This window comes from Mucor mucedo, assembly GCF_025094135.1.
Source record: "Mucor mucedo strain NRRL 3635 chromosome Unknown EV154scaffold_33, whole genome shotgun sequence".
Lineage (NCBI taxonomy): Eukaryota > Fungi > Mucoromycota > Mucoromycetes > Mucorales > Mucoraceae > Mucor > Mucor mucedo.
Genome location: NW_026252317.1, coordinates 24,200 through 45,196, shown reverse-complemented (window position 1 = coordinate 45,196; position 20,997 = coordinate 24,200). Strand labels below are relative to the sequence as shown.

Sequence of the window (20,997 nt, the reverse complement as noted above, 5' to 3'; positions counted from 1 at the left end):
AAACGATCTATTGAGAGAAAAGAGGAAAAAAATAAAATAAAACAGTGATCTTTAATAGTTGTTTATTCAAGCTACTATAACTCAAATGGGGAGAAGGCAAATATTTTTATTTTATGTCTCAGTTTATTTTGTATTACTCGTAAATACATGCAGGGGGAAAAAAAAAAAAAAGAAAAAACTGAGTTTTTAATTACCTATTTTATCCCATAAGGCCGCTCATAATTCATCAATACAGAAAGTGTACAAAATGTCATCTTTATGGTGTTGATATGTGCGCTTTTCAAGATGCAAAGTGTATTTGGCATTACATTTACAGTATCCATTTTAGTGAGCATACGTAAATATCGGCCCACTTGGCACATATAGAATAAAGTAAAATAAATAAAGGAGTAGTGATACATTTTATGTAATTTTTTTTTTATATTAAGACAATTGACACTGGTACATCTGTGCGTCAATCCAATATATTCATTTATTATAAAACACCTTTCTGAATTTAATGTCCCTTGTATAAGACAAGTAAGTCTATTTTGTAACTCGATCACATTTCTCTCCTTTTATGAGTAATGACCTCCTATTAAACGTAATGCTGACTTCTTTGTTTTGTTGAGGCTTATATCGCCCTCCTGAAATTAACGGAAGATCTTATGGCTTTATGGAAAACAATAGCATGTTTACAACACACATGCCATACTTTTTTTTTTCAGTGTCCTCTTTAGTTTGCACGACCCTTAAATTAAGCTTTAAAGAATCTTGTCACTGAATTTAGATTTTTGTCAATTCAGAAAGAACCCCAGGGTAGTAAATGCATACTCTAAACTATATGCGTAGAACCATTTCCAAGAAGCTTTTTTTATTCCAAAAGTATGTCGCAATAAGACTGGGTATATTACATTATTGATTTCATTATTCAACATACACACACACACACACACTTACATATCATCGTGCGTTGACTACTCCTAATTACCGCATTTCTGATGCGATCAAAAAGGCTTATCAGGACTCCCTGGATAAAAAGGAATTAATCTGTTTCAAATGACAAATAACACTAGTAATGTATGTCTCACATATTTAGGATTCGAAACTTTTAATACAGTAAGCTTGCATTGTTCTCTCTTTAACTATTTTTACTTTTTTTTTCTACTTTTTTTTTTTCTAAAAAAAAATAAATAATTAGCATCTAAACTTTGAGTTAATTGATATTAAGAATATGCACTTGAGCACAAACAAAGCTTATTGCTGTATATGAATAGGATGGCTGAAATGGAAGGATCATGGGGTCATTTAATAGTAGAATTTTTTTGTATTATTAAAAGAACATCTCCTAATAAACAGTTGTGATCTAGAATATAGGGAGTTCTGCAGTCGAAAAAAACCTAGGGAATCGATTCAAACTCTTTCTTAATCAAATCAACAACTGTCATATATAAAAATTTGTCTACAAAAGAAGCAAAAATAGTCTCTCTTATAATTGTTGCATTTCCGATACAGTTCTATAACTTAGAGACGGACTCTGCGCACAAGTGTCACATCATGCGACAAAAACGCCCTACTTTTCTTTTTAGCTTTCAGCCGATCCGGTGCTTCTACGAAAAGTATATTTAACTTGCTGACATGCTGATCTGTAATTCTCATCACACAACCTTAGCAAATTTGAAATTAATGGTTTTTGTACCTGTTTTCGATCCCTCGGTAATACTCTTTACTAATTTTAAGCGGGTAAAGGTACAAACGAAAGAGATAAAAGCAGGAGCCAAATTTTAGGGGAAAACATGGAGGAGCATGTATAATCCTTGACCTTAAAAACCCATAGTTACTATATTTAACTTAACAAACAAAAGGTGGAGGAAATGGCATAATTTGTACCACCTTTACCAGAATCCCTTCTGCTTTTTTCGTGCGCAGCCAAATACGTGACTGCTATTTAACATAAGCGCATACACAGCAAAAGTTCTGACAAAAAAAAAAAAAAGTTCTTTTGCTCAGTACACTAATCAACATGGAAGTTCTCAAATCCAATTTCGAAGTGAACTTGCCTCTCATTGAGGAGGCTCTGAGCAATGCTGATTTTATTGCCATCGATACGGAATTTACAGGTAAAATTGGTCACTTGCAAAAAAAAAAAAAAAATAGATCGATTAATATTTTTATATAAAAAAGGCCTCACAACACCCGATGTATCATTCCAAAACTCTGACGAACTCCCAGTAAGATACAGCAAAATCAAAAACTGTGTTCAAGAGTTTACGATTATTCAGTACGGTGTCTGTGCCTTCAAAAAAAATACAGACACTGGTGATTATATCGCTAAACCTTTCAATTTTTATATCTTTGGTGCTGATACCAATGAAGTACAGAGCCGAAGAATATTTTCTGCCACACCCAGCAGTTTGACTTTTCTGAGATCAAATCAGTTTGACTTCAACAAGCTCATTGAAGAAGGCATTCCCTTCTATAATTACTCCGAGGAAAGCTCCATGTTTCAGTCAACTCATGGCACGAACGTGGTTAACAGACGCTCTGTCATTTCAGGTAAAAAAAAAAAAAAAAAAAAAAAAAAAAAAAAAAAAAAAAAAAAAAAAATTACTGCGCTTTCCCTAAAGTAGCTTATCCCCTAACAATTTCTTTTTCATCAACCCAAACAGAGGCCTCACTCACCAAATCTGGTAAAAGCTTCTTAGAATATAACAGAAAATCCATTGCCAATTGGTTGGAAGGCAACTCAGAAAAGCCTCTTATTATCCAAGTGAACAGTGCCTTTTATAAAAAGCTAATTTACCAAGAAATTCAGGATACCAAATACAACGGCTTTCTTAAAGCATCTCCAAGAGATAGCAAACATCTTGAGATTTCACGCGTAAAAGAAGAAGATAAGCGACAAAGCACAGTTAATGTAGGTTTTTTGCTTTCTGTTCTTACTCAATATAAAGGCCACTAACACTGTTAAACGTTCTAGACTCCAAAATTGAACTTTCGCGCTGTCATTGATTTAATCAAAAAAGCTAACTGCCCTGTAGTTGCACATAACGCGGCGTATGACATATTTCATACAATTGATCAGTTCTGGCAATACTTGCCTAACGATGTGCAAGAATTTAAAAAGGTGGCAAATAGCATGTGGCCCAATATCGTCGATACCAAATATTTAGCAGAATTCCATCCAGTTCTGAAGGTAAGATCAATTAAAAATTACAGCTTTTTAAATTCATCGTGGAAACTCATGTTATTCATCAAATAGTCATGCTTCAATACATCTGTTCTTGGCTCATTATACAATACTGTAAGTAGCGAACTTCAAGAATCCGGTCAAGATGTTGGTAAGTGACTTTATTTATGCCCACCTTTAGTTTTTTTCAAGGTACTAATTGTATTTACATAGTGATGGCAGAGGGCTTTGATAGATATACTGGTGATGGAAATGGCGTCGAGCATGAAGCTGGTTATGATGCTTACATGACAGGTGTCATTTATCTTGCCTTCATTGCATTTATCCGCGAGAAAGACACTGATATCAATCACACAAACAAGCGAAAGAGAAGTTTGTCAGAGGCGTCAGGGGAAGAAAGTGAATCCGAAGAAGAAAGCGAATCGGATGATGATGATGTCAATGATGAGGAAGAGAAGAGTGAAGTGGATGATGATAGTAAAGAGGATGGAGAAAAGAATGACAGCTCAGACGCTGAATCATCAGATGGAGAGATCTCTAGCGATGAAGATAATGGAGGTGATAAAGCTACAAGTATTTTTATGGATAAGGCTATAACTCCTTATTATGGACGAATCTATTTGATGCGATCTGATATACCCTATATTGATTTGAAGGGCGAGGAACAAGTAAACTTGGTTACTTATCCCAACAAATTCTTCCTTCATAATATCCCTTCCGGATTTACTAATACCGCAATCGAAAAAGTCTATCCAAATATGGTGCCCTTTGCCGTCTCATGGGTGAATGACAATAATGCTTGGATCATTCTTAGAGACGAAACAAAAATACCTCATGTTAAGCTTGGTGTCGTCGGATTATCCAGCGTGCATTGCTTTTTACCTGGCTGTTCTCGTGAAACTGAGGGCGAAGCTTACGGTATCACAAAGGAAGCTGGCAAGATGGAGCTTATTACACACGAACAATGGCAAATACTATACGGTCCCAAAAAGACAGTGGATTATAGCAACACAGCCGAAGCCTTAAGGGCGGCAACAATGAATAATATTACACAAACTTCTGAAGAGTCTGTTCCCACAGGTGGTTCTGGTTACGATGGTAAATGTTGCTATAAAAACTGGTTTATGATATGTCGAACTCACCTTTTTTCCCCCCTTTCTTTTATAGATTTAGATATTCAATTACCTCCCAGCTTTGCCGCTTCACTAAAGAGATCCAGGGACTCATCCGAGGATAACGACGATGCATCCTTACCTGATGCTAAAAACAGAAAGACCACCTCTTCTTAATTTAAAGAAAATAATCGCTTGCATTTCCCTCTGCATATTATAATAAAAATAATTCCATGTGTATATTCAATTTTAAATTTCTGATTTACTTGGTCGTTTTTGGGCTTTTAGTTTCGGGTTCTGCGTTTTCAGTTGGCAAGAAAAATTGAATTAAAGAAAGATATATTACATCATTCTTCACTGAAATAGGGAAGTTTGTACACGAAGACTTATCCTGAAGGTTAAATACCGAGCAAAAAGAAAGTAAAAGTACGGACTGGACATGGCTGGATTGTCTGTAACTACTTCGCAGGCAACCTAGGGAGGATAACCATTTCCTTGCGAGTGAAGCACCTTAAACAATCAGATATAGAATGAATGGTATAGCACGTCAATATGAAAATGTTTTAATATAGGTTGTCAAATCTGCCGGACTGTAACAGATTTAAGCAAGAATAAACGAATAGAGGCGACTTTCAGCATTGACAATTGCAAGATAGAAGACAAGGGGATTGACACCTGTAAAACAGGTATACTAAACTATCTAGCTGACGACTGATAAGACACCGAAAAGCAAGAAAGATAAGAATCAATCGATGCTTAACAATACCATGTGGGGGTCAGAACTGGAGACTATTAACTTGGTCTAAATGCGACAAAAAGAGAGAATGTCCGTGATTTTTTTTTGGGACATCTCGTAAATATAATATCACCTTCTATGACCAAGTGTGTAAATGGGGCTAATATAGGTAATCTAGCAGAAAATGTCGGATTCATGTGAACTTGGATATTGGGAGGACGTACACTCAATCAATTTTTTTTAAAAAAACGTGTAGTTTAGTATATGATCCGACATAAGGCGAAGCAAGTAAAAACTATGGTCTCCGCAATGAAGAAGAGTTACTGTTAATCGAAATTTACGAGAAGAACTTACCTTCTCTTGAAAAAACTAAAACAGACCAAGGGCATAATGAAAAGGCTTTTGGTCAGAATATAAGAAGTCGCACGTCAGAGGAACAAAAACCAAAGTGGAAGCGTATGGTGAGCGACTTCAAAGGGGAAATTTCTAGACATCAATCAACTGGTGAAACAGGTTTCGAAACAGATGTTATTAATAACAAGCCAGAGGAGATTTTTAAGAAAAATATCCAACAATTTTGGCAATATCGCAATATATCTTTTTCAATTCAGCGTCTTTTGAAAGAAACAAGAGTCATTACTTACTAACCTTTTTACATTATCGGTTACTTTCATACGATAGAAGAAGTATGTTAAAGGGAAGAATAAAGTGTGGGAACCAGCTTTATTTGTAGGCCGATAAACAAGCTTATGACAGGATAATTTCATTTGTCTATTTAACCATCCATATTGTTTGAGCCTTTACTTAAAATAAAACATTTTCAAAACCTCCTGAGCAAATCAGAACTTGGTAGTTGTCTATCTGCGTTCCAGTAGTAGCTTTTAACGATAGCGAAGCAAATAGACAACTACCAAATTCCTATTTTCTTGGGAGGTTTTTGCACGTGTTCCTATTTTAAGTAAAGGCCCAAATATTATGGATGATAAAACAAATAATTAAATCATTCTGACATAAGCTCTTGTTTATCAGCCTACAAATAAAGCTGGTTCACACACTTTATTCTTCTCCTTTTCTTTTTCCCTAACATATTTTTTCTATCGTATGAAAGTAACCGATAACATAAAAAGGTTAGTTAGTAATGACTCTTGTTTCTTTCAAAAGATACTAAATCGAAAAAGATATACTGCGATATTGCGGCTGCGGCTAGTCTTTGCTATAGGAGGGCGACCTCCTAGGCAGGGTTCTTGAGTTTTGGAACTCACAGACTGTAAATAGCAGGGGTAGCCACTGTAAATGGTTGTGATTATACTGGCCTGCTAGTCCTGGCTAGAATCCCGGTAAGTGGTATAAAAAAATACGTCTGGTATTTTTAACGGAAGAATTTCTTTCTCATCAAATTATACAATTGAACCAGTATTGAAAGACAATGCTTTCATCACTGCAAAGCTTGAAATGTCAGTACGCGCTTCAACTATTCCAAACTTTTTGCAAAAGCTGGGGCCGTATCAAGAAATAGATGATCCCGCACTTGAAACACTGAACTATGATTTCAGACTCAGATCCGAATTGATTGGACTGATACCCTCCTTATTCTGTGGTGCATTGCTTCATAATTGCATCACTTTACTGATTATTACTTGTGAAGTGTACAGTCGCCACTCTTCGGTGGATATTCACTCTGAGTCAGCTGAATTCTCTGTTCCTGGGGAGTTTTCCAGATACAAAAATCGCATGTCTTGTACAACGTATGAAAGATCGGACGGTGGTGCTATGAAATTAAAGCTTATCATTGGAACGAAAACCATCAACCTTCTAATTACTTGCTCTGCTGAAATATCAACTGAACCAAAAATTAACATCGGACCAGGTGTAGAGTTTGGCCACGGTTCAATTACAGACTCAAACTGCAAAATATACTTGATGAAATCAAAAGTTGAAGAATTTTTCAAAATGTTCAAGACCTTCAAATTAAATCCTTTGCACATGAATATATCAAGTTTGAGACAAGTGACATCGAGCTTCAGTAAATGCTCATCATATTTTCTATGGAGATCTACGTTACAAGAGTTTGACAGTAGTACTTTGTCGCCAGCAACTGTATTCACTCTTTGCGATTTACCAAATAAAGATGGTTACGGCGTTGGATCAACATCTAATTCTAAACTCAGTTCTCATATTTTACAAATATTCGCCAAAGCAGTATTAGTCAATCAAGGTATAATTCAACTCAGTGATTTCCATAATCTTTTATTAGAGTATGAGAATATAATGAAACAAAAATGCAATGTAAAAGAGTGGTCCTCAATAATTAAAGTAATGGATGAAATAAATGCAAGTCTAAATTCTGGTGAAAAAGTTCAATGTTTTTTAAATCCAAAGATTTAGTAATAATTTAGAGGTAAAATGCAACTACTTTTGGCTTGAACATTGAGCGCAATTTCCTTCTGCGATAATAAGAGTGGATCAGTCAGTGAAATCGCCTATAAGTTTAGCAGTTCAATTTCCACAGCGAATAATATGATTGCAAAAAATGTCAAGAAGTTATTACAATTATACCAGTAGTTGGGCACATTTCAAGGAAATTATACAATAACCCCATTCTATCATCATACTCACATCATCAAATATATATTATATCAGTTAATAAAAAAAAAAATAACAAGATTACTTTATTCCAGCCGTTATTACTTCCATTGAGCCTTTGACTGAAGGACAAACCACAATGCCTCATTTACCCCCATTAGTAAAATAGCATCAATTTATCCATTTTCATTTCTACACCTCCATACAACCCAATCATTTAAATAATCGTTCACGTCATCACACTCATGGCTACGCTTAAATAAAATCTGTACCTGAGTACCGATTTTACACAGATAGCAGACAGGTTCGAATAAATACAAATACTTCACCACAAAAAAGTTTCCTTTGTAACACTTGATACCAGACATTTTGACTTAACAAAGAAATTTAAAGCTTGCCATACAAGGCCTAACATCGCTGCGTAGCCACAGTAGATAAAACTAAAACGAGAAGTAACATGATACTGTTTTGAGCCAGTGTCTGAAGAAATAAAATCTCGTTAGCATCTTTATGCATGAGGGGAAGTTTGTACACGAAGACATATCCTGAAGGTTAAATATCGAGCAAAGAAAGTAAAAGTACGGACTGAACATGACTGGATCGTCTGTAACTACTTCGCAGGCAACCTAGGGAGGATAACCATTTCCTTGCGAGTGAAATATCTTCAACAATTAGAGATAGAATGAATGGTAAATAGAACGTCAAAATGAAAAATTTTAATATAGGTTGTCGAATCTGCTGGACTATAACAGATTTAAGCAAGGACAAACGAAGAGAGACGACTTTCAGCATTGCCAATTGGAAGATAGAAGACAAGGGGATTGATACCTGTAAAACAGGTAGACACCGAAAAGCAAGAAATAAAAATTAATTGATGCTTAACAATGCCATATGAGGGTCAGAACTGGAGACTATTAACTTGGTCTGAATGCGACAAAAAGAGGGAATGACCGCGTTTTTTTTTTGATAGACGATTTTGGACAATTCGTAGATATAATATCACCTGTCATGACCAAGTGAGCAAATGGGGCTAATATAGGAAAACCAGCAGAAAATGTCGGATTCATGTAAACGTGGATATTGGGAGGACGTACACTCAATTAATTTTTTTTTAAAAACTACGTGTAGTTTAGTATATGATCCGACATAAGGCGAAGCAAGTAAAACTATGGTCTCGGCAATGAAGGATTGATAAACAAGTCAGGATTAACGCCGCATAAAGTTTTTAATAATGACCTAACGGGATTTTTTAGAGGTCGATAGGCTACTCACTTTAATGCGCATAATGGAGAAACACAAAGCTTCAATAAATAATTAAATAACTTTTGCAATGCGTACACAATAGCGATCACATTATTGTGAGACCATCAAGTGTATCATTAAGTTGAAATATCTGTTACATTCTAATAGTACGGTAAACTGAAACATGCATTTAAAGGCCTTATATTTGTTTACAAATAAAGAATTACGCTCAAGGGACAAAGATATAAGGGGGTGCGCGTAGCCGACGAGGATTTCACTCACAGTGGAACACTCCACAATATACAATGAAACTTTGAAAATTATGCAGACTAGAACAAACATGAATAGTCTTCATACTGTTATTTGATACAAATAATCAGAGAGTCGTCTACACATATAACAACAAAAAAGAATTACTTTAGCTCTTTTGCATTAATTCATACTTTACATGATGCACATATTTGTTTCCATAAATAATAATTTAATTAACCGCCACTCTATTTTGTTCATAATTGTTCGTTATGATAAAAATCCCCTGTCATCATCACATTTGACGTAATAATTACACAGTGCAAACTAAAGGTCTGACTTTTTTTTTTTTTGCTCTAAAAAAAAAAAACAATTGGAACTCCTCCTTTTCTTTCAGATGTAAGGGAAATGCTGTTTGCAAATTAATCTATCATTGTAATATAGAAGATAAAATTGTACTGAGATGGAGGGTCATCTCTGTTTCATAACTCTGCTGCTTATTAGTGGAGGGGTTAGAAGGGTTTTATTAATTTTTTGTCTACATTTTTTTTCTTTTTAATTGGGGATCCAAATCGGACATTGAGAAGAGCGCCACTTGTAATTTAGTTGATTTATAGGTAAGTGCGACACACAAAGTCAAGGTTGATATGCAAAATAAGCATGAGTTCAATGAAGATCCCAATTATATATCTCAATGGGTGTAAATAGCCCATAGTTGCAAAGATTTTCTCTGAAAAGTTTCTACGACAGTTCAGTAGAGCTCAATCGAAACATTGTGAAGCCATGGCACATAATTTTAGATCCAGTTAAGGATTTCGTCATGTCATAGGTTAAAATAGCACCTTATTTACGTCAGAATGATACATCAATGTCTCTGTTCAAGATATATAAAAGGGGAGTCAATTCATTAAACAAGACAACATTATCTCATTAACTGATACAATAATACAAAATGCCTAACGCTCCCAACAATAACACTCAAGGTAAATCTCCTCAAGACGTCTATGCCGAGGGCAAGCCATCTAGCCAAGATCCTCACGCCAGGGGCTTCTCTACCACCTCCAACCAAAATGAAGATACTACCAAGCCTGATCCTGACTATACCCAAGGCAAGGTCAGAAACGATCCCGAGCCTGAATACTCCAGAGAAAAGATTCAAGATTAAATCTTTTATTTCTCCCTGTAAAACACTTGTACATAATATGTAATTTTTCATCTTTACAAATCATGTAAAATATCGTAATAAATTCTAGCCTTATCAAAAAAAAAAAACTTTATATGTCTTCCTATACTTTTTGATCGCCTTATTGACAGTTAGCGGGAATGATTTTTTTTAATATATTTCTTATTGCGGTAAAGGCCTAGATAGGCCATCCCAAAATTTCACCCCCTTTGTCGAACAAAAAAAAAAAAAAAAAAAACTACTGCAGGACTTGAATCCCTCGGTATGGCACTGCATGAAGATCTACAACGTAGTGTAAAAAAAAAAAAAAAAATTAACCACATTTTAAATAAAATTAAACATACGAAAATCCTTGATTTTTAAGTTGAAGGATCCCACATTTTCAAACTTTCTTTGCTCCAAGTGTCAAGGGAGAGGGGAGGGCGATGAATAAAATACTTCGAATGTAAGGAAAAAAAGAGCGAAGGGGGTGGAGAAGGAAAGCTTTGATTACAGCGTCAGAAACATGCTCACAGTCATCTTTTAATTAGCTGAACCACATACAAAATTAGTTTTATTTCCATATATGCAGTGAGATATGTCTACCTTTTGGATCCCCAACTCCTTAATCCCACGACATACTCATTTCAGCAAACTCCTTTAATTTCAAACATGAAGATTGAAAAAAACATATTTAAAGAGCATACATTTCTTGATCAATTTTTTTTATTATTATTATCAATTGATATAACAACCACTCTATTATTACCATTATTATCATGAAGATGTTTATTCGATTTGCCACCTTGGGTTTAATTGCCGCTGTTGTTATGTCATCTGTCTCCGCCGAAAAGGCTTCAACCGGTAACAATCTTGTAGCTTCTGGTAGTCCTGCTCACGCAGCTGCTTTACCAGTTAAACGTACCTCTTTATCTCGTAGAAAAGTAGCCTCTTTGATTGAACGCAGAAGAAGAATGTGCGACCATCATAACCACCGAAACTACCACGATGGTGATGAGATCAAGCACCATTACCGTCCTCGCCACCGCCATTGTGGTGGTGGTTCCATTGGCCACTGTGACAGCGACGATTATGATGACTATAATGATGAATATGACTTTGATGATGAGGATTACTATGAGTGTGACGAGTGTGACGAATGTGATGGTGATGATTTCGGTTACATGAGTTGGGAAGACTATGAAGACGAGATTACCAAGTAAATCCATTCACTTCGACAGGATATTCTATATAAAAAATCATCTGTTTCATTCCATCTTTCAACATTTTCATATGTAGACATTCTTTATTTTAATTCATAAATCATATAATCCATCCTCCTCTTAGCCCTCATTTCCCTCACAAAAACAGTTATGATTTGTTTCATTGCAATAAATTTTATCATTTTCACTACTCATGTTTGTTTTATAAACAAGTCTTTTTCTAAAATTACAATTGTTTTCGTGTTTTAAACCATGCAGTAATCTTGTTATTATATTCTGGGCCCCAAAAAAAAAAATTGCAGCATTTCGATTTCTCACGCAGATTTACTTGAGAATAATGAGTAAAGCATTATATTTTATTGGTTCCATTAGACCTACAATTCAATCATATTTTTTTATCATAAAAATTACCAATGCATTCATCTTAACTTATTATCAAGATCATCTTTGCAATGATTTATAATCAGTTAATTTTCTTTTTGTTATTTAAGCGTATACTAGAAACAAACAAATAAAAAAATGGCGTATTTTGATGTAAGCATGTTTACAGCAAAAAGTAATCCAACTAACACCAATGCCGAGCTTTTCCAATTTTTGTGTGTGGGAACCCCATCATGTATGATCTAGTTAAAACTGGTAATTGATAAATGCTGAGTGAATAAAAGTATAAAAGCATTACTCTAACCCAATCTTATTTAACACAACTTTCCAACTTTCTAACTGTTCCTTCTTACCTTTCTAATGCCCAACCAACCAATGGACAAATCTGCTGCTAGTCGTATCCAATCTTCTCAAGCCAAAAACAACCATGATGTTGGTGCTGGTTCTTTTGCTGCCAGAGCTCAAAGCGCTGCTGATACCAGAGCAAACACTCAAGGTACTCAAGGTCAAGCTAACACTGGTTCAAAGAAGTAGTTTTCTTTCCATATCATATTGCGTACTCAATATACGCCAAGTCTCATTGATAACTTTTTGCTTCTTTTCTTTTTGTCTTTAAAAAATAAATAAATAAAATATTATCTCGTTACTTCATAAATTTATAAAAGTTTTAACATTATTTTTTAAGTTAGTAAGTACGTTTGTTTAATAAACCAATAAGGAGTCTTTATGGATGTAACTAAATGTACCAACGCATGCATTTTAATAGCTTAGAAAGGTTGTCTGAACATGTTTAATAACAAAACCGTAACAGGATTCCAAGAGACGATGGATTAGCTTGTGGAGTATGAATTAGTTTAATTAGGTTGTCAATGAATCTGAGTTTGCTATCTCCACTGGGTCGACATCAATAAGCCTCAACCGACTAGATAATGAGGACTTATTTGACATGTTACAGACAAGTTAATGCAATGAATGGCGTATCTTGGCGTATAAGTAAATAATAAGCCAAACCTGTTCAGCTGCTGCGTGTGAAAACTCAGGATTCATAGTCTGATACAAACAGGTAATTATTTCAATGTTGTGGGACAGAATAAGACCAACCCATTTATTCGATAGCTTTACTTTTCAACTGACTCTTATCACACCCATCATCATGACCAAAGCAGACTCGAGTCGCATTCAATCTACTCAAACAAAAAACTACAGATATATTGGCCCCGGTTCTTTTACTGTTAGAGTTCAAAGCACTGTTGATACCAGAACAAACACTCAAGCTAATCAAGGTAATAAAGGTCAAACCAACACTGCTTTAAAAAATTAGGTCTCTTTCCCATTGCACTGCATACTCTAACCTTGCCAAGCTTTTAATGATGACCTTTCATTTTTTTTTAATTCTGTACAGTAATAATACAAAAGTTTTATCTTACATACTGCTTCACAAAATCATACCAGAACCGACATTGTTGTGAATGCATTTAAACAACCACACCATTGCAGAGACATTAAAATTTACTACTGTATCTTTATAAGCTTAACAATGTTGCCAGTGTGTCATACGTTATATTTCAAAAGGGCTGTCAGTACCCCCTAACTAGGATACAAGACTAGTTAGCTAATTTATTATGTGCAAGGGCTTTATCCTCTTATTTAATCAAGATTGGATGATTGTTAAATGCCAGGTCGTCAAAAATAAAAAAGTTCATAAGCTTTACCACCTGAACGTTTTAAAAATTATCACTTTATAACTTGTTGTTAGATACCTTTTCTCCAGTAGGATGCAAAAAAAACTCATGACCAAAAAAGATGCTAGTCGCATCCAGTCTAGTCAAGCTAAACATCACAGATTTGTTGGTGCTGGCTCCTTTGCCGCCAGAGCTCAGAGCGCTGCAGATACTAGAGCAAACAATCAAGGTCAAAGTAAAAAAAAAAAAAAAACTGGCTCAAAGAAGTAGGTTCTCTTCCTCAAATTTCTGGTTACCAAACCGTTCCAAGCTTCATTGATAATCTTTGGTTTTTTTCCTTTTTTTTAGGTTTTTATCATAAAATAACAATATTTCCAATATTACTCTGTATACATCTGTAAAAAATTTCTTAAAATAATAATGTGTTGCGTTTTATTGCTTTTTAGAACCCTTATTTAACGTAAAGTGACAGAAAGAAGGAATCTTCTAGCATACGCTTCCTTAAATATTTCAGTATATAAAAAAAGAGTATGGATTAGCCCTAGTTTTAATTCTCATAATACATCACGGCTTTGACAATAAAAACTTCAATAATTACAGTTTAAAAAGTTTACAATAGAACAACTTAATGAGAAAACACATACCTTTTTTTGGGCGTATACAGTGGACTTATATGTTAGCTGCCAAAAACTCGGTTAAGGTTTCACTCCGCTTTAAAAAAGAAAAACTTTAAAATATATGCCTTGTCTTAAAAAAAAAAAAAATTATATTACTTTTCATGAACAATGTCTCGAATGTTTAGAGTAGCCATCGATGGACCCGGTGCTTCGGGAAAGAGTAAGCATATTGTGTAGTAAATGAAAATGTAAATACGCCAACCCTTTCTTTCCCACCGGGTGGGCACTATAGGTACAACAGCTAAACTTTTAGCAAAGAAACTTGGTTTTGGTTACATTGACTCAGGTGCCATGTTCCGGGCAGTAAGTTAGGCATTAAGTCTAATTCATTACTGTCATGCAAACACTTTTATTTTTTCCTAGGTGACCTTAAAGTGTCAGCAGAGCGGGATCGATCCTAGTAATATCGCCAACAAGGACAAGGTGACAGAAATAGCACAAAATGCAAAGATCCAATTTCCTACCCTTGGTCAAGTTGAACTTGATGGCCAAAACGTCAGTAATCTTATCCGCAACTCCAACATCACTCGCAATATCAGTCAGGTAGCTTCCAACCCTGATGTGCGAAACATTTTAGCGAAACAACAACGGGCCATGGCAAACGGAGAACTCCCAGGTGCTCAATCCACCGGGTTTATAAAACACGACAAGATCATTAAAGGTGTGGTGATGGATGGAAGAGATATCGGTACTGTCATTTTGCCCAATGCAGAGTTAAAAGTCTTTATTGTAGCAGATGTACGTATTCGTGCGCAAAGACGATTCGATGAGTTAAAGAGGAGACAGGGTGCCAGCCTGAAAGAGACTCTGGATGAGGTCGAGAGGGATTTAGAGGAGAGAGATTTAGCAGATCGTACTCGGTCCATTGCTCCCCTAAAAAAAGCTGACGATGCCGTTGTGCTGGATACAAGTCATTTGTCAATCGAGGAACAGATTACGGCTATAGAAGAGATGGTTTATCAAAGGGTATAACATATTAATAAGAAACAAGTTTTTATCAAACAAATCAAAAATCAGGGAGGTGTAAAAGGAGACGGGGGAGGTAGTGATAAAATAGGTTTATAAATGTGTGTGTGTGTGTGATTAATTAAGGTCAGTAACGGGGATGATATTCGGCAAGGATAAACAAACAAACAAAAAGAAAAGAAAAACAAAACAAAAAATACATTGAAAGACTTAATGAGAATGTGTCATGCTGAGTAGTATTGGAATAAGCATGCCAGCAAGAATTACAACCAATTGAACTCTATTTGTCTTTTCGGAGTGATCAGATGAATGAGCTACTTCTTGTAAAGCATGCATCGCCACATAAAGAAAAGTACCACCTGAAAACACCAGCAGTACACCTGTCCAATATTCAAGACTGGCTACAGAGGTAGTAGCAGATGAAAAAAAGTAAAGGGTCAAAAATGTCACAATGGATCCAACGGGCGCTGCCAGTGAAAACAAGAGTAAATGTTTGCGAATGGTTGTATGAGACAAGCCTCCTGCCAAAAGTACAGAGGTTAAAGCAAAGGAAGCAGGTGCTTTATGGAGCATGATGGCTAGAAATACAACCATGGATAATTGTGGATGCGTGGCACTGGCACCTAAAGCAATACCATCTGCTGCTGCATGCACAATTAATCCCACGGTGGGTGTCATTGATGGTTGAGCAGTGATGTGATGTGCATGTTGTTGTCCTTCTTCACCATGCTCTTCGTTTTCAAGACTACCTCCTCCCACCGTGCCCAATTCAGTATAATCCACACCACCACCACTTCGGATTGGGTTGGCGAAATGAAGTGAGCTCACTTGATCAATGATAAACATGAGTGCGAATCCAATGATCAATGCTAACCCAATAGCAGTATGCTCTCCTCCTCCAATCAATTCCTCTTCTGCGTGGGTGGGTGTTCGTTTCACAATGTCGAATGCGTTCTCTTGTTCAGTCCATTGCTCTGGTGTCTCGGAAGAAGTCCAGTTAGGTATAGCTACATTGGCCTTGTTGGCAAAACTGGAAACTAACGTCGTTCTACTATTGTATATAGTCTCAACACCTTCGGGTATGACCACCATGAGACTTGTGCCAATCAATAAACCAGCACCAAGAGCATTAAATAAACGAATCTTGTTTTCGGATAATTTGGTAGTTAATGGCAACGAGCCTGCAATGTAACTACCAGCCAGCATGGCCGCACTTAGCAGCAACAGCCAAACAAACGGGTCCATAATACGAAAAAGAAATTAAGTATAAAAAGTAAAAAAAAAGGTAATTTATTTAAAAAAGTTTATTTAAGTTCAGCGCCTTCCTTTCTTGCCTTTATGCTTTTTGGACTTTTTAGGTGCTTTTTTCTCTTGTGTGGCTTTGACACCCCCTTCCCCCTTATGTTCTTCATCCGTGTGTTCGGTAATTGAGGCTGCTGCTTCTGCTGCTGCTGGCTCTTCTGTATTCTTATTTGCCGTATCATTGGCGTTTTTTAGTGGCTCCTTTTTTAGTTCACTTTCTGCTGCGTTGACAGGCGTGTCTTCTTTCACATCTTCTCTTTCAGCTACAAAACCTTGGGATTTCTCTACAGATTGATTCCCTTTTGCACTAGAAGCCTCTTTTATCATATGATCTGTAACCGCAGGATCGTCCGTACGTGGAGATTCTACAACCAGATCTTTAACAACCGTTGTTTCTACAACGGGTGTTTCTTCAGCGGGTGTTTCTTCAGCGGGTGTTTCTTCAGCGGGTGTTTCTTCAGCGGGTGTTTCTTCAGCGGGTGTTTCTTCAGCGGGTGTTTCTTCAGCGGGTGTTTCTTCAGCGGGTGTTTCTTCAGCGGGTGTTTCTTCAGCGGGTGTTTCTTCAGCGGGTGTTTCTTCAGCGGGTGTTTCTGCCGGTATTTCTAGGGCTGTTGTTTCCAGAGCTGTTGTTTCTTCAACTGGTGTTTCTTCAACTGGTGTTTCTTCAACTGGTGTTTCTTCAACTGGTGTTTCTTCAACTGGTGTTTCTTCAACTGGTGTTTCTACAACTGGTGTTTCTACAACTGGCACTTCTTCTACAGCTACAGAAGTCTCTTCTACGGCAGGTTCTTCTAAAACATGATCTTCAACAGCAGATTTTTCTAAAGCTACAGTAGTCTCTTCAACGGCCGTCTCTTCTACAGCGGTTTCTTCTACGGCGGTTTCTTCTACAGCAGGCTCTTCTACAGCAGGCTCTTCTACAGCAGGCTCTTCTACAGCAGGCTCTTCTACAGCAGGCTCTTCTACAGCAGGCTCTTCTACAGCAGGCTCTTCTACAGCAGGCTCTTCTACAGCAGGCTCTTCTACAGCAGGCTCTTCTACAGCAGGCTCTTCTACAACAGTAGGCTTTTCTGCAGCGGAATTTTTTGCAACTGCTACATGCTCTTCTAAATAAGACTTATCGACCGTAGGCTCGTCTACCGAAGATTTATCTGCAGTAGATAATTTCACGACGGATCCTTCTACGACAGGTCTTTCTGCAACTGGTGTTTCTACAACAGATTTACTTGCAACAGGTTCATTTACAACAGCAGCCTCATTGATGGCAGCAGGTCTATCCTCACGAGTCTCATTCTCAAGAGGTTTTTTCACATCATCGTTTTCCACGGGTACACCTACGTCCATTTGTTCCTCATTAGGTGTGATTAAATTAACAATATCGGACTCCTTTTCTTCTGTTTGTTGAGCATCCGTCACCTCCTTTTTCACCACCGGTAAATGATCGACCAACACCAATTCCATATCCTCCTCCCCGTCTTCCTTCTCGTAACCAGACAATCTTAAATCTCCATAAATACCATCATTCAAACATGACTTTAAATAAGGTACACAGCATCTCGCATACGCTGCTGCAAATGATTGCAAATAACTGACTTCATCCGGGATATGAGAAGCAGCTTGATCCGAATAAATCTTTAAAGCATTGGCAATTTCTAAAAAACAAGCGTCCAAATGACGAGCAATAGGTTCGAATAGACTAACAGCAGGTAATAAACGTAATGCGTTGAATGCTGAAAGTATACCGTTGGTGAATATGGCTAAAGAAGGATATCCTACTAGCAGCATAGGAGGTTGGAATGCATTACGTCGAACTTCGTTGGATTGCGAGACGAGCTTGGATGACATCCAGGTGCTAGGTGCGGATGCCTCTGTTGTAGCCTTTTCAATCCGTTGACAAAGATCACCTGTGGCTGCATCAATCCATCGAGTGATCATGGGTTGTACCGCTTCTTCAAAAGCATGAACAAAGATATGTCTGAAATCCAGTCCGATTCTTCCCAGCGAAAGGCCGCAATATTGAAGCTGTGTTAATAACGAGGCTAGAGCTGAGGTATCTTCAATCATGGGCAGATACGTGTTGAGTGCCGCCCTGATTAAACCAGTGATATGTACCATGTAATCCGATAATAAGGTGCCTTGTTCGCCATTGGAAAAGATGGAGATATATTGTGTACCAATCTCAAACATTTGTTCTCGCATCACATCCACAAACCGTTTTAGGTACTCAAAGGCATCTACACTTTGTTGTCGTGCATCGTCTGATGCAATATCTCGTTTCACACGCGCCAGTCGTTGTTGCAGGAAATCATGTCGACACCGTAAAAACACCATCTTTAGTTCAGTCTCACTTTCAAATACATCCATACGACGTAAAAAGCCCACTACGTTCATGGCGGCTGCAAGTCGAATCGGTTTGCGTAAATGCGATATCAACTGAACGAGCATCAGATCGGAAGACGCTTGCACTTGTTGCTGAATACTGCCAATAACCGAAAGTGGGTATCGTACTTGTAATAATCGTACATGAGAAGCTAAATCCATGGCTTCTGAATAATAGCCATTCCAAACACATGTTTCCATCATTTGGGGTATTTCTAGCAAGTCGGTCAAGACATTCTGATGCTCCAGCACGCTGGTAATCTTGCCTCGTTCTTCTTTTAGTATCTTTGCGTGCTCACCAAAAGCTTCACATGCTTGTTGCAAGTCGGGAACGGACGCCACGAATTCAGCCAAATGCTCATCGAGTCCGTCCAGTGTTTCTTCTGCTTGATGACGACATGTTTGTGCGTGTAAAAACGAAGGATAATCTCGAAATGCTAACTGTTGTGCGTCGCGCTTCGCTTTTGCTTGTTCTTCTAAAAGTTGTGCTGGTTCATGTAATAGTTCATCTAGAGGTAAAGAAGTGAGTTTTGTTAAATAATCGCGTGTCCATTTCGACTCGAGAATGGTTGCTTTTAAAGGATTATCCCAGGCTTTTGTTAACAGCTGAAGCAAGTCTTCTGTATTATCGTCAAAGTGAGTCGGTGATACAACTGACATGGTTTCAAATGAAAAAGAAAGGAAAAAAAGGTCCCAGCTTTTATTTTATTCTATTTTTAATAATTCTATTGTGTGTACAACACTTCTTTAGCATGAATCAAATTGACAAGCGTTTGATTCACAGGTGTTTGCACACCTCTTTCTTTTCCCAATTTACAAATATAGCCATTGATATAATCAATCTCTGTTAATCTTTGACCACGTACGTCTTGTAAAGTCGAACAACTATTTTCTCCAGCTGATTCGGCAATGCGTAAAACAAGTGCCATCAAGGATTCCATAGTCTCACCAGGCAGCTCATCTTTCAGAACCGCATAGGCTTCTTCACACACATTGTGCATCACATTCAATCCACCTTCACTCAAAACACCCTTATTCTTGGTCAACAAGACAGAGGCCACAGGATTAATACACGAGTTGATAATCAGTTTTTTGAGCATTTGAACTCGAACGTCCTTCCAGGGCAACTGTTTGGCTTGAAATTCAGGGATATGTGTAATCGTCTCCAGCAATTCAGACTTTCCTTCATGCTTGACATTACCTGAGGAAGAAGGCATTTCACCAATAATGAGTCCATCAGCATCTTCATAACCCGAATAATGACAGATATCATAGGGTCCCATGCGTTCCACCGCATGTCGATTCACACCTACCAAAATGCGAGGTGATTCTTGACCATTCGACCAAAATTTGGCTTGGAGCTCTTCCGCTATACCCATTCCATTTTGCAATAATAGGATGGTACTAGTGGCACTAAGACGCGAGGCCACGGGTGAAAGTGCTTGTAATGTATGATGGGCCTTAGTAGCAACCACCAAGGATCCGATAGGTGAGTTATCCGTGGCACTCGCTAAATGGGCCGATTCGAATCCACTGACTAAACTGGTCTTGCCTTGGCTGCGATAAGTAATGGTGTTATTACGACTAGCAAAGTCATTGACATGTTGGGTCGATCGAAGTAGTAATGTCACCTTATTTTGGTGGGCTTTTAACACAGAGCCTATATGACAGCCCACGGCTCCTGTTCCTAGAATATGAATATTCATTAAAGTTTCTACAAAAAAAAAGGGATAGGTGTGTGTGTGTGTGAAAATTTGAAGGGTTTATAAACCATCATTTAAGGTTGGAAAGTACATATATCCGGGTGTTTATATAACCGAATGTCAAATCATTTGTATAATTTTATTTTTTTCCACTTTTTTACGGGTTGTACATAGAAGTTATAGTCCAATTGATAAAGCTCTTATATGAATGAGAATATAAGCATAAATGTATATATAATATACATTTGACTATGCTGCCCTTCATATGATTGTGTCCGCATAGGATGTTACACTAAACCCAATCTACATCTCTCTTGCACAAAAAAAGATTTTAGTGCACAGCCTAAAACTGTAGATAGCCAAAAGTGTGTAATAAAATGATTTAGTTTGGGTTTTTAATGATTATGTTTTCAAATGAGTAATGAAAAAAG

General features: G+C 37.1%; 8 protein-coding genes across 8 annotated transcripts; 5 read left to right on the top strand and 3 right to left on the bottom strand.

Annotated features, from left to right (window-relative positions):
• The first annotated feature begins 1,986 nt into the window (after positions 1–1,986).
• On the top strand, positions 1,987–4,583 carry EV154DRAFT_504541 (ribonuclease H-like domain-containing protein). The gene is made up of 7 exons (XM_051601070.1): positions 1,987–2,099; positions 2,164–2,535; positions 2,649–2,896; positions 2,960–3,175; positions 3,242–3,320; positions 3,383–4,267; positions 4,337–4,583. The coding sequence occupies exons 1-7, from the start codon at positions 2,003–2,005 to the stop codon at positions 4,456–4,458; spliced, it is 2,019 nt and encodes a 672-aa protein (XP_051458886.1). The 5' UTR covers positions 1,987–2,002; the 3' UTR covers positions 4,459–4,583.
• A 1,513-nt stretch (positions 4,584–6,096) lies between these two features.
• Positions 6,097–7,634, top strand: EV154DRAFT_504536 (uncharacterized protein). Its single transcript, XM_051601069.1, has 3 exons — positions 6,097–6,144; positions 6,196–6,354; positions 6,432–7,634. Exon 3 carries the CDS (start codon positions 6,470–6,472, stop codon positions 7,400–7,402), a length of 933 nt encoding a protein of 310 aa, XP_051458885.1. The 5' UTR covers positions 6,097–6,144; positions 6,196–6,354; positions 6,432–6,469; the 3' UTR covers positions 7,403–7,634.
• A 3,398-nt stretch (positions 7,635–11,032) lies between these two features.
• EV154DRAFT_480197 (uncharacterized protein) lies at positions 11,033–11,476 on the top strand (the record flags this gene model as incomplete). Its single annotated transcript, XM_051598314.1, has 1 exon — positions 11,033–11,476. One exon carries the CDS (start codon positions 11,033–11,035, stop codon positions 11,474–11,476), a length of 444 nt encoding a protein of 147 aa, XP_051458884.1.
• Positions 11,477–12,192: 716 nt separating this feature from the next.
• EV154DRAFT_601574 (uncharacterized protein) lies at positions 12,193–13,178 on the top strand (the record flags this gene model as incomplete). The annotated part of the gene is made up of 2 exons (XM_051607238.1): positions 12,193–12,387; positions 12,974–13,178. The coding sequence occupies exons 1-2, from the start codon at positions 12,218–12,220 to the stop codon at positions 13,176–13,178; spliced, it is 375 nt and encodes a 124-aa protein (XP_051458883.1). The 5' UTR covers positions 12,193–12,217.
• Positions 13,179–14,319: 1,141 nt separating this feature from the next.
• EV154DRAFT_504532 (cytidylate kinase) lies at positions 14,320–15,229 on the top strand. Its single transcript, XM_051601068.1, has 3 exons — positions 14,320–14,376; positions 14,449–14,519; positions 14,580–15,229. The coding sequence occupies exons 1-3, from the start codon at positions 14,325–14,327 to the stop codon at positions 15,186–15,188; spliced, it is 732 nt and encodes a 243-aa protein (XP_051458882.1). The 5' UTR covers positions 14,320–14,324; the 3' UTR covers positions 15,189–15,229.
• On the bottom strand, positions 15,195–16,444 carry EV154DRAFT_504530 (Zinc/iron permease). Its single transcript, XM_051601067.1, has one exon. It carries the CDS (start codon positions 16,425–16,427, stop codon positions 15,393–15,395), a length of 1,035 nt encoding a protein of 344 aa, XP_051458881.1. The 5' UTR covers positions 16,428–16,444; the 3' UTR covers positions 15,195–15,392.
• A 1,971-nt stretch (positions 16,445–18,415) lies between these two features.
• EV154DRAFT_537453 (oligomeric Golgi complex subunit 8) lies at positions 18,416–19,523 on the bottom strand (the record flags this gene model as incomplete). Its single annotated transcript, XM_051604215.1, is given in 2 exon segments — positions 18,416–18,430; positions 18,450–19,523. 2 exon segments carry the CDS (start codon positions 19,521–19,523, stop codon positions 18,416–18,418), a joined length of 1,089 nt encoding a protein of 362 aa, XP_051458880.1.
• A 1-nt stretch (position 19,524) lies between these two features.
• Positions 19,525–20,589, bottom strand: EV154DRAFT_504524 (2-dehydropantoate 2-reductase). Its single transcript, XM_051601066.1, has one exon. It carries the CDS (start codon positions 20,567–20,569, stop codon positions 19,589–19,591), a length of 981 nt encoding a protein of 326 aa, XP_051458879.1. The 5' UTR covers positions 20,570–20,589; the 3' UTR covers positions 19,525–19,588.
• Between the last annotated feature and the right edge of the window lie 408 nt (positions 20,590–20,997).